The 15,000-nt window shown below is 54.4% G+C and overlaps 1 protein-coding gene across 1 annotated transcript in view; it reads right to left on the bottom strand.

Annotated features, from left to right (window-relative positions):
* The window catches only part of LOC143286633 (uncharacterized), a 198,665-nt gene that overhangs the window by 12,912 nt on the left and 170,753 nt on the right, over nucleotides 1-15,000 (bottom strand). The window contains exons 5-6 of the mRNA XM_076594270.1: nucleotides 5,450-5,588; nucleotides 1,038-1,153 (exon numbers count right to left, since the gene is read on the bottom strand). Of these exons, the coding sequence (XP_076450385.1) occupies nucleotides 1,038-1,153; nucleotides 5,450-5,588 (255 nt within the window). The remainder of the gene's footprint in view (nucleotides 1-1,037; nucleotides 1,154-5,449; nucleotides 5,589-15,000) is intronic.

Raw genomic sequence — 15,000 nt, 5'->3', positions numbered from 1 at the left:
CATCCATTCATCCATCCATCCATCCACCCATCCATCCACCCATCCATCCATCCACCCACCCACTCATCCATCCATCCATCCATCCATCCATCCATCCATCCATCCATCCACCCATCTATCCATCCACCCATCCATCCATCCACTCATTCATCCATCCATCCACCCATCCATCCACCCGTCCATCCATCCATCCATCCACCCATCCATCCACCCACTCATCCATGCACCCATCCATCCATCCATCCATCCACCCATCCATCCATCCACCCATCCATCCATCCATCCACCCATCCATTCATCCATCCATCCATCCACCCATCCATCCATCCATCCATCCATCCATCCATCCATCCATCCACCCACTCATCCATCCACCCACTCATCCATCCATCCATCCATCCACCCACTCATCCATCCACCCATCCATCCATCCACCCATCCATCCATCCATCCATCCACCCACTCATCCATCCATCCATCCATCCACCCACTCATCCATCCATCCACCCATCCATCCATCCACCCATCCATCCACTCATCCATCCACCCACTCATTCATCCACCCATCCATCCATCCACCCATCCATCCACCCACTCATTCATCCATCCATCCATCCACCCACCCACTCATCCATCCACCCATCCACCCACCCATCCATCCATCCACCCATCCATCCATCCATCCATCCACCCACTCATTCATTCATCCATCCACCCATCCATCCAACCACTCATTCATTCATCCATCCACCCGTCCATCCATCCATCCATCCACCCATCCATCCACCCACTCATCCATCCACCCATCCACCCACCCATCCATCCATCCACCATCATTCATCCATCCATCCATCCATCCATCCATCCACCATCATTCATCCATCCATCCATCCATCCACCCACTCATTCATGCATCCATCCATCCATCCATCCACCCACCCACCCACCCACCCACCCCATACATCCATCCATTCCTTCCTTCCATCCTTCCCGGTTGGTTCATTCCATCATTCAGTCATCACACTCTCCATGGCTACCTTCAGTTCATCCACTTCGTTCCGGAGGTTCTCCACAGTTTTGTCCAGCTTCTTCTTGCGGCTGTACAGCAGCCTCAGCTTGACGTGCTCGTGGTCAATGACCGCCACCACCAGACCTGTGGACACACACACACACACACACACACACACACACACACACACACACACGAACAAGCATGCGCGCGTGTTAACATTAACACATGCATGCATGCACACGCACGCAAGCATGCACGAACGCACGCACGTATATCTTAAGGTACACACACACACACACACACACACACACACACACACACACACACACACACACTAAAAGACTACTAAAACGCTATCATTAATGTTATAAAAACACAATGCACAAAACCCGCAAAGTAACGTACTCTTAAGTACTGTAACTGTTATACTCCAGCACAAACACACACACACACACACACACACACACACACACACACACACACACACACACACACACCCCTCCCTCGCCCCCTCACAGTTTCACACAACCACGTCCACCACAACACAAACCACCACTAGTACCATCACCTCCACAATCACCACCATTACCCAATCACCACCACCACCCAAACACCGCCACTATCACCAACACCACCACCACCCAAACACTGCCACTATCACCAACACCACCACCACCCAAACACTGCCACTATCACCAACACCACCACCACCCAAACACTGCCACTATCACCAACACCACCACCACCCAAACACTGCCACTATCACCAACACCACCACCACCCAAACACTGCCACTATCACCAACACCACCACCACCCAAACACCGCCACTATCACCAACACCACCACCACCCAAACACCGCCACCACCACCACCACCCAAACACTGCCACCACCACCACCACCACCCAAACACTGCCACCACCACCACCACCACCCAAACACCGCCGCCACCACCACCACCACCACCACCACCACCATCACCACCACCACCACCACCACCACTACCACCACCACCATCACCATCACCACCACCACCACCACCACCACCACCACCACCACCACCACCACCATCACCACCACCACCACCACCACTACGCATGCATGAAGGGGAAGAGGGATGGGTAGTGGTCCGGGGGAGATTTTTGTTGGGGGAGGTAGGGGCGGGGGGGTTGGGGGGGCATGAGGGCTGTGGGGTGGGGGAGATGTTTGTTGGGGGAGGTAGGGGTGGGGGGGACATGAGGGCTGTGGGGTGGGGGAGATGTTTGTTGGGGGAGGTAGGGAGTGGGGGGGACATGAGGGCTGTGGGGTGGGGGAGATGTTTGTTGGGGGAGGTAGGGGATGGGGGGGACATGAGGGCTGTGGGGTGGGGGAGATGTTTGTTGGGGGAGGTAGGGGTGGGGGGGACATGAGGGCTGTGGGGTGGGGGAGATGTTTGTTGGGGGAGGTAGGGGTGGGGGGGACATGAGGGCTGTGGGGTGGGGGAGATGTTTGTTGGGGGAGGTAGGGGTGGGGGGGACATGAGGGCTGTGGGGTGGGGGAGATGTTTGTTGGGGGAGGTAGGGGCTGGGGGGGACATGAGGGCTGTGGGGTGGGGGAGATGTTTGTTGGGGGAGGTAGGGGTGGGGGGGACATGAGGGCTGTGGGGTGGGGGAGATGTTTGTTGGGGGAGGTAGGGGCTGGGGGGGACATGAGGGCTGTGGGGTGGGGGAGATGTTTGTTGGGGGAGGTAGGGGGTGGGGGGGACATGAGGGCTGTGGGGTGGGGGAGATGTTTGTTGGGGGAGGTAGGGGTGGGGGGGACATGAGGGCTGTGGGGTGGGGGAGATGTTTGTTGGGGGAGGTAGGGGTGGGGGGGACATGAGGGCTGTGGGGTGGGGGAGATGTTTGTTGGGGGAGGTAGGGGCTGGGGGGGACATGAGGGCTGTGGGGTGGGGGAGATGTTTGTTGGGGGAGGTAGGGGCTGGGGGGGACATGAGGGCTGTGGGGTGGGGGAGATGTTTGTTGGGGGAGGTAGGGGTGGGGGGGACATGAGGGCTGTGGGGTGGGGGAGATGTTTGTTGGGGGAGGTAGGGGTGGGGGGGACATGAGGGCTGTGGGGTGGGGGAGATGTTTGTTGGGGGAGGTAGGGGCTGGGGGGGGACATGAGGGCTGTGGGGTGGGGGAGATGTTTGTTGGGGGAGGTAGGGGTGGGGGGGGACATGAGGGCTGTGGGGTGGGGGAGATGTTTGTTGGGGGAGGTAGGGGCTGGGGGGGACATGAGGGCTGTGGGGTGGGGGAGATGTTTGTTGGGGGAGGTAGGGGCTGGGGGGGACATGAGGGCTGTGGGGTGGGGGAGATGTTTGTTGGGGGAGGTAGGGGCTGGGGGGGACATGAGGGCTGTGGGGTGGGGGAGATGTTTGTTGGGGGAGGTAGGGGTGGGGGGGACATGAGGGCTGTGGGGTGGGGGAGATGTTTGTTGGGGGAGGTAGGGGCTGGGGGGGGACATGAGGGCTGTGGGGTGGGGGAGATGTTTGTTGGGGGAGGTAGGGGCTGGGGGGGGACATGAGGGCTGTGGGGTGGGGGAGATGTTTGTTGGGGGAGGTAGGGGGTGGGGGGGGACATGAGGGCTGTGGGGTGGGGGAGATGTTTGTTGGGGGAGGTAGGGGATGGGGGGGACATGAGGGCTGTGGGGTGGGGGAGATGTTTGTTGGGGGAGGTAGGGGCTGGGGGGGACATGAGGGCTGTGGGGTGGGGGAGATGTTTGTTGGGGGAGGTAGGGGCTGGGGGGGACATGAGGGCTGTGGGGTGGGGGAGATGTTTGTTGGGGGAGGTAGGGATTGGGGGGGACATGAGGGCTGTGGGGTGGGGGAGGTAGGGATTGGGGGGGACATGAGGGCTGTGGGGTGGGAGAGGTAGGGATTGGGGGGGACATGAGGGCTGTGGGGTGGGGGAGGTAGGGATTGGGGGGGACATGAGGGCTGTGGGGTGGGGGAGGTAGGGATTGGGGGGGACATGAGGGCTGTGGGGTGGGGGAGGTAGGGATTGGGGGGGACATGAGGGCTGTGGGGTGGGGGAGGTAGGGATTGGGGGGGACATGAGGGCTGTGGGGTGGGGGAGATGTTTGTTGGGGGAGGTAGGGGCTGGGGGGGACATGAGGGCTGTGGGGTGGGGGAGATGTTTGTTGGGGGAGTTAGGGGCTGGGGGGGACATGAGGGCTGTGGGGGTGGGGGAGATGTTTGTTGGGGGAGGTAGGGATTGGGGGGGACATGAGGGCTGTGGGGTGGGGGAGATGTTTGTTGGGGGAGGTAGGGATTGGGGGGGACATGAGGGCTGTGGGGTGGGGAGATGTTTGTTGGGGGAGGTAGGGGCTGGGGGGGGGGCATGAGGGCTGTGGGGTGGGGGAGATGTTTGTTGGGGGAGGTAGGGGGCTGGGGGGGGACATGAGGGCTGTGGGGTGGGGGAGATGTTTGTTGGGGGAGGTAGGGGGCTGGGGGGGACATGAGGGCTGTGGGGTGGGGGAGATGTTTGTTGGGGGAGGTAGGGGCTGGGGGGGGACATGAGGGCTGTGGGGTGGGGGAGATGTTTTGTTGGGGGAGGTAGGGGCTGGGGGGGACATGAGGGCTGTGGGGTGGGGGAGATGTTTGTTGGGGGAGGTAGGGGCTGGGGGGACATGAGGGCTGTGGGGTGGGGGAGATGTTTGTTGGGGGAGGTAGGGGGTGGGGGGGACATGAGGGCTGTGGGGTGGGGGAGATGTTTGTTGGGGGAGGTAGGGGGTGGGGGGGACATGAGGGCTGTGGGGTGGGGGAGATGTAGGGGCTGGGGGGGACATGAGGGCTGTGGGGTGGGGGAGGTAGGGGTTGGGGGGGACATGAGGGCTGTGGGGTGGGGGAGGTAGGGGTTGGGGGGGACATGAGGGCTGTGGGGTGGGGGAGGTAGGGGGTGGTGGGGACATGAGGGCTGTGGGGTGGGGGAGGTAGGGGGTGGTGGGGACATGAGGGCTGTAGGGTGGGGGAGGTAGGGATTGGGGGGGACATGAGGGCTGTGGGGTGGGGGAGGTAGGGGTTGGGGGGGACATGAGGGCTGTGGGGTGGGGGAGGTAGGGGTTGGGGGGGACATGAGGGCTGTGGGGTGGGGGAGGTAGGGGTTGGGGGGGACATGAGGGCTGTGGGGTGGGGGAGGTAGGGGTTGGAGGGACATGAGGGCTGTGGGGTGGGGGAGATTTTTGTTGAGGGAGGTAGGGGTTGGGGGAGGTAGGGGTTGGGGGGGACATGAGGGCTGTGGGGTGGGGGAGGTAGGGATTGGGGGGGACATGAGGGCTGTGGGGTGGGGGAGATGTTTGTTGGGGGAGGTAGGGGTTGGGGGGGACATGAGGGCTGTGGGGTGGGGGAGATTTTTGTTGGGGGAGGTAGGGGCTGGGGGGGACATGAGGGCTGTGGGGTGGGGGGGTACACCACTGACTGTTGACGACGCGGATGACCCTCCAGGGCAGCAGGAAGGCCAGGATGAAGATGGAGTCATCAATGGGGAAGGCCTGCAGGCCCTTGATGAACACCAGGTCCACCACGAAGGACGCCACGATGATCACCGCGTCAAACACCTGGAGCACACACCCACACACACACACACACACACACCCACACACACACACACACACACACACACACACACACACACACACACACGCACACACACACACACACTTCAGGGCGTTGTTTTGTTTTATTATATCTTATTTCGTTCTATTTCCTTATTGTATTCTGTTTCACTTCATTTGGTTTTATTTCGTTTTACTTTATGTTGTGAAAAGTTTGGAAGGAACCCACATGTGGAAGTTGTTCAGGGATTGACACCTTTGGGTGTGACACTTCCCACACAATCTATCACAGTATGACCAGACTTTGCGGTCAAAATATCGACAGTCACAGAGAGTTAATTAAAAGGTTTGACTTAGAAAATCAGACGTCAGTACAACTGGTTTTTCGTCATTAGCGCAGAAGACCATAACTTTTTTCACGACATGAAATACCCTTCAGTGTGAACAGTGTGCTCCTTCCAAACCTCACGTGGACGCCCACATGGAAACCTGGCTTTCAGGTAACCTTCCTCGATTGTAACCATCAGTGCAGCGACAAACTGTCCTGTTTGGCACACACTTGTCTCCATGCATAACTTTCCAACACGCTGTCCAACACACTGTCCAACACGCTGTCCAACACACTGTCCAACACGCTGTCCAACACACTGTCCAACACGCTGTCCAACACGCTGTCCAACACACTGTCCAACACGCTGTCCAACACACTGTCAACACGCTGTCCAACACGCATGAATTCGGATCTGACCGTCTCCAAGTTGGAGCCTTGTGAAGACATGTCCTCGGAGCTAATCTAGTCCACGTTCCTTCATTGTTTTCGGACAAAGCGTTAGCTGCATTGCATTTTTAGTGACGTTATATTAGCAGCACGAAGGCTATATTGCGTATCAATTCAAGTTAAAAGTATTCATTACGAAAAATTTTACAAAATGGTCGCCAACTTTACGAGACTTTTGGATCAGCCTTCGATTTGTTGGTTGCAATTGTTTGTGAACAACAACAACTGACACATCACACACACACACACACACACACACACACACACACACACACACACACACACACACACACACACACACACACACACACACACACACACACAAATACTGACACTAACACTACCAGTTTGTATGTTTGACCAGCAGACAAAGACAAAGACAGAGAGACAAAGAGAGACGCAGACACAGAGACAGACACTCAGCCACAAAAAAGGGGGTGGGGGAACAGACCTGAAGCCAGGAAAACAATTTGTATCGGTTCCAATCTGATCCTAACTAAAAGCCCAACACATCAGGCTGTGCTATATTGGTCCCACCGCTGACACTGCTACCGTTGGCCACCGCTTGGATTGAACACTTCACATCTTCCTCACCTCCCACAAACACCGCCACATCACGCTCACAGACACACCCACGCGCTCTCATCCTCCGCCCCCACCCCCAAGTCCCCCACCCCCAAGTCCCCCACCCCCAAGTCCCCCATCCACATCCCCACCACCTTGACTCCCCCACCCCCCACCCCCTCCCCATACCCCCTTGCCCTCTCCCTGGTTAGTCAGTCCCAGTCTATTGCTGTGCCCGTGTCTCCAGGTGACACGTGCTTTGTAAGTCGAGTTATTCGGAGAATATTTCTCTCTGATCTCATCATGATGATAATGCGCGTTTGTATGCTGCGTTGGTGATGTTCTGCAGAAGCTGTTCTGTTCCCTATAAGTGTTGAATTGAACTGATGCCATTCAAATGAACTTTTTATTAATCATTTATTATATTTCTTTGTTGTTGGTTTTTTTATGTTAGACACGCGCTGATACCAAAAAGAATATTTCTGTATGAAGGTATAGACTAAAGTTTGTGTATTCGTGTATTCGTATTCGTGGTGTCACAAGTCTGTGTAGAGGATCCTGGTACTTCATACTTCGTTATAAAGCGTTATTACTACTGCTGCTGCTACTGTTGATGGTGATGATGATGATGATGACGATAATTACGGTGATGATGATGATGATGATGACGATAATTACGGTGATGATGATGCCGACAGATGACAAGAAAAAACACAACGGTGATGATAACGTAGAAAGAAATCAAGGTCTTTAATATCCGTGTTAAAAAAGAAAAGAAGTGCCCTGTGTTAAAGTTCAGTTCTTAAGAGACAGACCAGCGCACCCAGGGAATGGGGGGTTGTCTCCCTTCTCACTGACAGCTCTCTCCGTCCAGTTGTTCCCCTTGAGGAGGACCAGTAGGAATGCTACAGCAAGCAACAGCTGTGCCGCTGTGTCAAGATCTCATCACTTGGTTCCTCAGTCATAAGATCATAATAACACACACACACACACACACACACACACACACACACACACACGTACGTACGTACGCACGCACTGTCATCTATTTTTATGTATATGTAGAGAGAGACAGACAGACAGACAGACAGACAGAGATTGACTGACGGATAATTAATCAAAAACGGACTTCAAAATGACAGAGGCAGAGACAGACAGACAGATAGAAATAGAAAGAAAGACAGAGAAAGAGATCAACACAGAGAGGCACAGTGAAAGACTGGGACAGACAGAGTGACAGACAGACAGACAGACAGGGAGAATGACACCAGCACAACCAGCTTCTCGTATTTCACCAAAATTTATGAAGCAATTTGCGTTACGTCGAAAGCGATCAAGCACGCTATCCAGCCCAAAATAGCAGTGCGAGCTATATTCAGCCCATTGACATTCCCAGTGCTCTCCTTCCTTCAGATTAACCAGATCAGGTGCTTCCCCAGATAACTGATCACAATGACGCCACAGGTGGACCGATTAACCACGCTGTCTTCACGCCTTTGGCATTCATCACAGAGACGAAGGCACACAGTCAGATGAACAGACAGACAGAGGCACAGACACAAAGAGGTAAAGAAAGAGAATGAAACAGTCAGAGACACAGGGACACACACAAGCAGCGAGAGCATTCTGATACATTTCTGATGTGTAATGACCCGTTATCAGCAACAACAATATCACAGTCAACTGGGAAAGCACTCTGAAATTATCTTCCCTTGACCTACAATTTACTTCTTTTTTTCCCGGTTTTTTCCCCCTTTAACTGCATCCCTTCGTCCCGAATTCCTCTCCCCTACCCCAACCCCTACCCCCAACCCACGCACACACATGTTCTTCAAAGCTAGTCACGTTCAATACCCCCTGTCACACTCTCCCGCTAATTTTTTTGCTCCCACCCTCCTCGCATCCCCCCACCAACCCCCACACCCCTCGCATCCCCCCACCACACCCCTCGCATCCCCCCACCAACCCCCACACCCCTCGCATCCCCCCCTACGCATCCCCTCTCCACCCACCAACCCCTCATTCCCCCCACACCCCTCCAGCCCCCCACCCCCGCCTCCAGCGTGAGGTATGAATATGTTCAGCTCCTTGACATTTCCTGAACTAACCGCAGTTTGCACGTGCTGAAAGACCGATAATCGCCCCTGCCCCCACCCCCTCCAGCAGACGTCATCGTGTAAATGACGTCACGATGCGACGCAGCACCGAATTAGCAACAAAGTAACAGATCCTTTGAGTCGTGGGCGGAGGCAGAAGGCGTGTGTTTGTTAGTTGTGCAATCCAGCATTGGATTTGGGATCGGGTGTACAGATGAAATCTCTCCATTTGCTGGACATCTTTAATCATCAATACCTTGCACCTGAACGTCACCCACACGAGACCAAAATGACGAAACTTGCGCTGACGAAATTATCACTTTCTGAAGCTGTCATCACAAATGATGTGGGGCGATTTGCGTGGGTGTTTTGCTATGTTTCTTTCATGGATCAAATGGCCTCCTTCATCCTGGAAACGGAAGTGGGCCTTCATTTCCGGACAGATTGTGTGTGTGTGTGTGTGTGTGTGTGAAGGCTTAAGAGAGAGACAGGAAAAAAAATCAGTTAACGGAAAACGTGATTGTGGATATTGGGATCATGGCAATCAGTGATTCATGACTACTGGGACAGCATGACAGTTAAGATTGAAGACTGAAGAAAGGCATGTCAGAACAGTGAACAGAAACGTGGTGAGGGAGTACACGGTGATGCCACAAGTCTTGACACATACACTGTTATGAGAAACGTCAATATGAAAACCGTTATCATGGGATTCCTGACCCTGGAAATCCTGGCAATGGAATTCATGACCACGGGAATCGTGTTAATGGGGCACCTGATCACCGGAATAGTGTTAATGGGATTCCTGACCACGGGAATCGTGTTAATGGGATTCCTGACCACGGGAATCGTGTTAATGGGATTCCTGACCACGGGAATCGTGTTAATGGAATTCATGACCACGGGAATAGTGTTAATGGGGTACCTGACCACGGGAATAGTGTTAATGGGGTACCTGACCACGGGAATAGTGTTAATGGGGCACCTGACCACGGGAATCGTGTTAATGGGATTCCTGACCACGGGAATAGTGTTAATGGGGTACCTGACCACGGGAATAGTGTTAATGGGGCACCTGACCACGGGAATAGTGTTAATGGGGTACCTGACCACGGGAATCGTGTTAATGGGGTACCTGACCACGGGAATCGTGTTAATGGGGCACCTGACCACGGGAATAGTGTTAATGGGGCACCTGACCACGGGAATAGTGTTAATGGGGCACCTGACCACGGGAATAGTGTTAATGGGATTCCTGACCACGGGAATAGTGTTAATGGGGCACCTGACCACGGGAATCGTGTTAATGGGGTACCTGACCACGGGAATAGTGTTAATGGGGCACCTGACCACGGGAATAGTGTTAATGGGATTCCTGACCACGGGAATAGTGTTAATGGGGCACCTGACCACGGGAATCGTGTTAATGGGGTACCTGACCACGGGAATAGTGTTAATGGGGCACCTGACCACGGGAATAGTGTTAATGGGATTCCTGACCACGGGAATAGTGTTAATGGGGCACCTGACCACGGGAATCGTGTTAATGGGGTACCTGACCACGGGAATAGTGTTAATGGGGCACCTGACCACGGGAATAGTGTTAATGGGGCACCTGATCACCGGAATAGTGTTAATGGGGCACCTGACCACGGGAATCGTGTTAATGGGATTCCTGACCACGTGAATCGTGTTAATGGGGTACCTGAACACGGGAACCGTGGTGATGGGATCCCTGACTTTCCCATGGTAATGGGAATCATGAGCACGGGAATCATGATGATGTAGGACTCGCCAAGCACAGGGCGTGGTTTGCTCCCTGTCCACACTGACCCACAGCCCTCAGGTCCCTGACCCGTCCTCCGTCACCTGCCATCAGCACGGCACCTCGCCGCCACTGTCTGCACTCCACCCCACTTCATCACCCCCCCACCTCCATCATATCCACCCCACCCCCCTCCATAATATCCACCCCCAACCACTGTCTGCACTCCACCCCACTCCATCACCCCCCTCCCTCCATCATATCCACCCCCCTCCCTCCATCATATCCACCCCCCCCTCCATCATATCCACCCCCACCCCCTCCATCATACACCCCCCCCTCCATCATATCCACCCCCCACCCCCCTCCATCATACCCCCCCCTCCATCATATCCACCTCCAACCACTGTCTGCACTCCACCCCACTCCATCACCCCCCTCCCTCCTTCCATCATATCCACCTCCAACCACTGTCTCCTCTCCATGATGCCTATCTCCACCCCCACCCATCATAACCAACCCTCACCACCCTCCACCACCTCCACCATCCTTAATTCCCCTCCCCCCCCCTTCTCCCGAAGTGCCCTTCCTCGGGAGGAGAGATGTGTGTAAATCATGACACGTGCAGCCACAAATAGCAACAACAACTCTGATCCCCTGCATTGTCCATTATGTCCCCTGGTCTGGCTGGTGGCTGGTCGTCATGCATGGCTCTGTCTGTCTGTTCATTGTCCATTATGTCCCCTGGTCTGGCTGGTGGCTGGTCGTCATGCATGGCTCTGTCTGTCTGTTCATTGTCCATTATGTCCCCTGGTCTGGCTGGTCGTCATGCAAGGCTCTGTCTGTCTGTCTGTTCATTGTCCATTATGTCCCCTGGTCTGGCTGGTCGTCATGCAAGGCTCTGTCTGTCTGTCTGTTCATTGTCCATTATGTCCCCTGGTCTGGCTGTCATGCATGGCTCTGTCTGTCTGTCTGTTCATTGTCCATTATGTCCCCTGGTCTGGCTGGCTGGTCGTCATGCAAGGCTCTGTCTGTCTGTCTGTTCATTGTCCATTATGTCCCCTGGTCTGGCTGGTCGTCATGCATGGCTCTGTCTGTCTGTTCATTGTCCATTATGTCCCCTGGTCTGGCTGGTCGTCATGCATGGCTCTGTCTGTCTGTTCATTGTCCATTATGTCCCCTGGTCTGGCTGGTCGTCATGCATGGCTCTGTCTGTCTGTCTGTTCATTGTCCATTATGTCCCCTGGTCTGGCTGGTGGCTGGTCGTCATGCATGGCTCTGTCTGTCTGTCTGTTCATTGTCCATTATGTCCCCTGGTCTGGCTGGCTGGTCGTCATGCATGGCTCTGTCTGTCTGTCTGTTCATTGTCCATTATGTCCCCTGGTCTGGCTGGCTGGTCGTCATGCATGGCTCTGTCTGTCTGTCTGTTCATTGTCCATTATGTCCCCTGGTCTGGCTGGTGGCTGGTCGTCATGCATGGCTCTGTCTGTCTGTCTGTTCATTGTCCATTATGTCCCCTGGTCTGGCTGGTCGTCATGCAAGGCTCTGTCTGTCTGTCTGTTCATTGTCCATTATGTCCCCTGGTCTGGCTGGTCGTCATGCAAGGCTGTGTCTGTCTGTCTGTTCATTGTCCATTATGTCCCCTGGTCTGGCTGGTCGTCATGCATGGCTCTGTCTGTCTGTTCATTGTCCATTATGTCCCCTGGTCTGGCTGGTCGTCATGCAAGGCTCTGTCTGTCTGTCTGTTCATTGTCCATTATGTCCCCTGGTCTGGCTGGTCGTCATGCAAGGCTCTGTCTGTCTGTCTGTTCATTGTCCATTATGTCCCCTGGTCTGGCTGGTCGTCATGCAAGGCTCTGTCTGTCTGTTCATTGTCCATTATGTCCCCTGGTCTGGCTGGTGGCTGGTCGTCATGCAAGGCTCTGTCTGTCTGTTCATTGTCCATTATGTCCCCTGGTCTGGCTGGTCGTCATGCATGGCTCTGTCTGTCTGTCTGTTCATTGTCCATTATGTCCCCTGGTCTGGCTGGTCGTCATGCATGGCTCTGTCTGTCTGTCTGTTCATTGTCCATTATGTCCCCTGGTCTGGCTGCTGGCTGGTCGTCATGCAAGGCTCTGTCTGTCTGTTCATTGTCCATTATGTCCCCTGGTCTGGCTGGCTGGTCGTCATGCAAGGCTCTGTCTGTCTGTTCATTGTCCATTATGTCCCCTGGTCTGGCTGGTCGTCATGCAAGGCTCTGTCTGTCTGTTCATTGTCCATTATGTCCCCTGGTCTGGCTGGTCGTCATGCAAGGCTCTGTCTGTCTGTTCATTGTCCATTATGTCCCCTGGTCTGGCTGGTCGTCATGCAAGGCTCTGTCTGTCTGTTCATTGTCCATTATGTCCCCTGGTCTGGCTGGTCGTCATGCAAGGCTCTGTCTGTCTGTTCATTGTCCATTATGTCCCCTGGTCTGGCTGGTCGTCATGCAAGGCTCTGTCTGTCTGTTCATTGTCCATTATGTCCCCTGGTCTGGCTGGTCGTCATGCAAGGCTCTGTCTTTCTGTTCATTGTCCATTATGTCCCCTGGTCTGGCTGGCTGGTCGTCATGCATGGCTCTGTCTGTCTGTCTGTTCATTGTCCATTATGTCCCCTGGTCTGGCTGTTTGCTGGTCGTCATGCATGGCTCTGTCTGTCTGTTCATTGTCCATTATGTCCCCTGGTCTGGCTGGTGGCTGGTCGTCATGCAAGGCTCTGTCTGTCTGTTCATTGTCCATTATGTCCCCTGGTCTGGCTGGTGGCTGGTCGTCATGCAAGGCTCTGTCTGTCTGTTCATTGTCCATTATGTCCCCTGGTCTGGCTGGTGGCTGGTCGTCATGCAAGGCTCTGTCTGTCTGTTCATTGTCCATTATGTCCCCTGGTCTGGCTGGTGGCTGGTCGTCATGCAAGGCTCTGTCTGTCTGTTCATTGTCCATTATGTCCCCTGGTCTGGCTGGTCGTCATGCAAGGCTCTGTCTGTCTGTTCATTGTCCATTATGTCCCCTGGTCTGGCTGGTGGCTGGTCGTCATGCAAGGCTCTGTCTGTCTGTTCATTGTCCATTATGTCCCCTGGTCTGGCTGTTTGCTGGTCGTCATGCAAGGCTCTGTCTGTCTGTTCATTGTCCATTATGTCCCCTGGTCTGGCTGGTGGCTGGCCGTCATGCAAGGCTCTGTCTGTCTGTTCATTGTCCATTATGTCCCCTGGTCTGGCTGTTTGCTGGTCGTCATGCAAGGCTCTGTCTGTCTGTTCATTGTCCATTATGTCCCCTGGTCTGGCTGGTGGCTGGCCGTCATGCAAGGCTCTGTCTGTCTGTTCATTGTCCATTATGTCCCCTGGTCTGGCTGTTTGCTGGTCGTCATGCAAGGCTCTGTCTGTCTGTTTCTTTCTTCCTTGGTTTGGGTTCTGTCTGTCTCTGTCTGTCTGTCTGTCTGCTGGCTGGTCGTCTCTGTCTTTCTCACCCACTTTCTGTGTGTGTGTGTGTGTGTGTGTGTGTGTGTGTGTGTGTGTGTGTGTGTGTGTGTGTGTAAGTCTATCTCGCTGTCTCTTTGTCTTTCTCACCCGCTTTCTGTGTGTGTGTGTGTCTGTGTGTGTCTGTGTCTGTGTCTGTGTAAGTCTGTCTCGCTGTCTCTGTCTTTCTCACCCGCTTTCTGTGTGTGTGTCTGTGTGTGTCTGTGTCTGTGTCTGTGTAAGTCTGTCTCGCTGTCTCTTTGTCTTTCTCACCCGCTTTCTGTCTATCTTGTCTGTCCGCCTGTCTGTCTTTGTGCCTCTCTGTAACCCTGTCTCTGTCTCTCTCTGTCTGACTCTACCTCTCTCTGTGTCTGTCTGTCTCTGTCCCTGTTTCCTGTCTTTCTATTTCCCAGACTTGAGGAACGAGTAAGTTTCCAACAAAGACAGGGTGAGGGGGGTGGTACGGGAGTGGTTTGGGACCAAACGAAGTATTCTCCTCCTTGGAATCTCGGCAGCAGACTGAACCTGTCACTGTTCATCAGAAGCACTGTCCACTTTGTCCCACAACTTAATAACAGCAGATCAAGGGAAGGTAGGACCAAGAATTGGCGGCATTTTTTTTAATGAGAAACAGATCGTTTTCAACTAACTCAACGAGACATCTTAAAGACGGAAGAAAGACACAGGGTGGGTGGTGAGGGGATTGTTTGGGTTTTTGATGAAACAATTAAACGTGACTAAAGGGGACG

This window comes from Babylonia areolata, chromosome 10, assembly GCF_041734735.1.
Source record: "Babylonia areolata isolate BAREFJ2019XMU chromosome 10, ASM4173473v1, whole genome shotgun sequence".
In the NCBI taxonomy this organism is placed as follows: Eukaryota; Metazoa; Mollusca; class Gastropoda; order Neogastropoda; family Buccinidae; genus Babylonia; species Babylonia areolata.
This window is presented reverse-complemented; position numbering and strand designations above follow the sequence as displayed.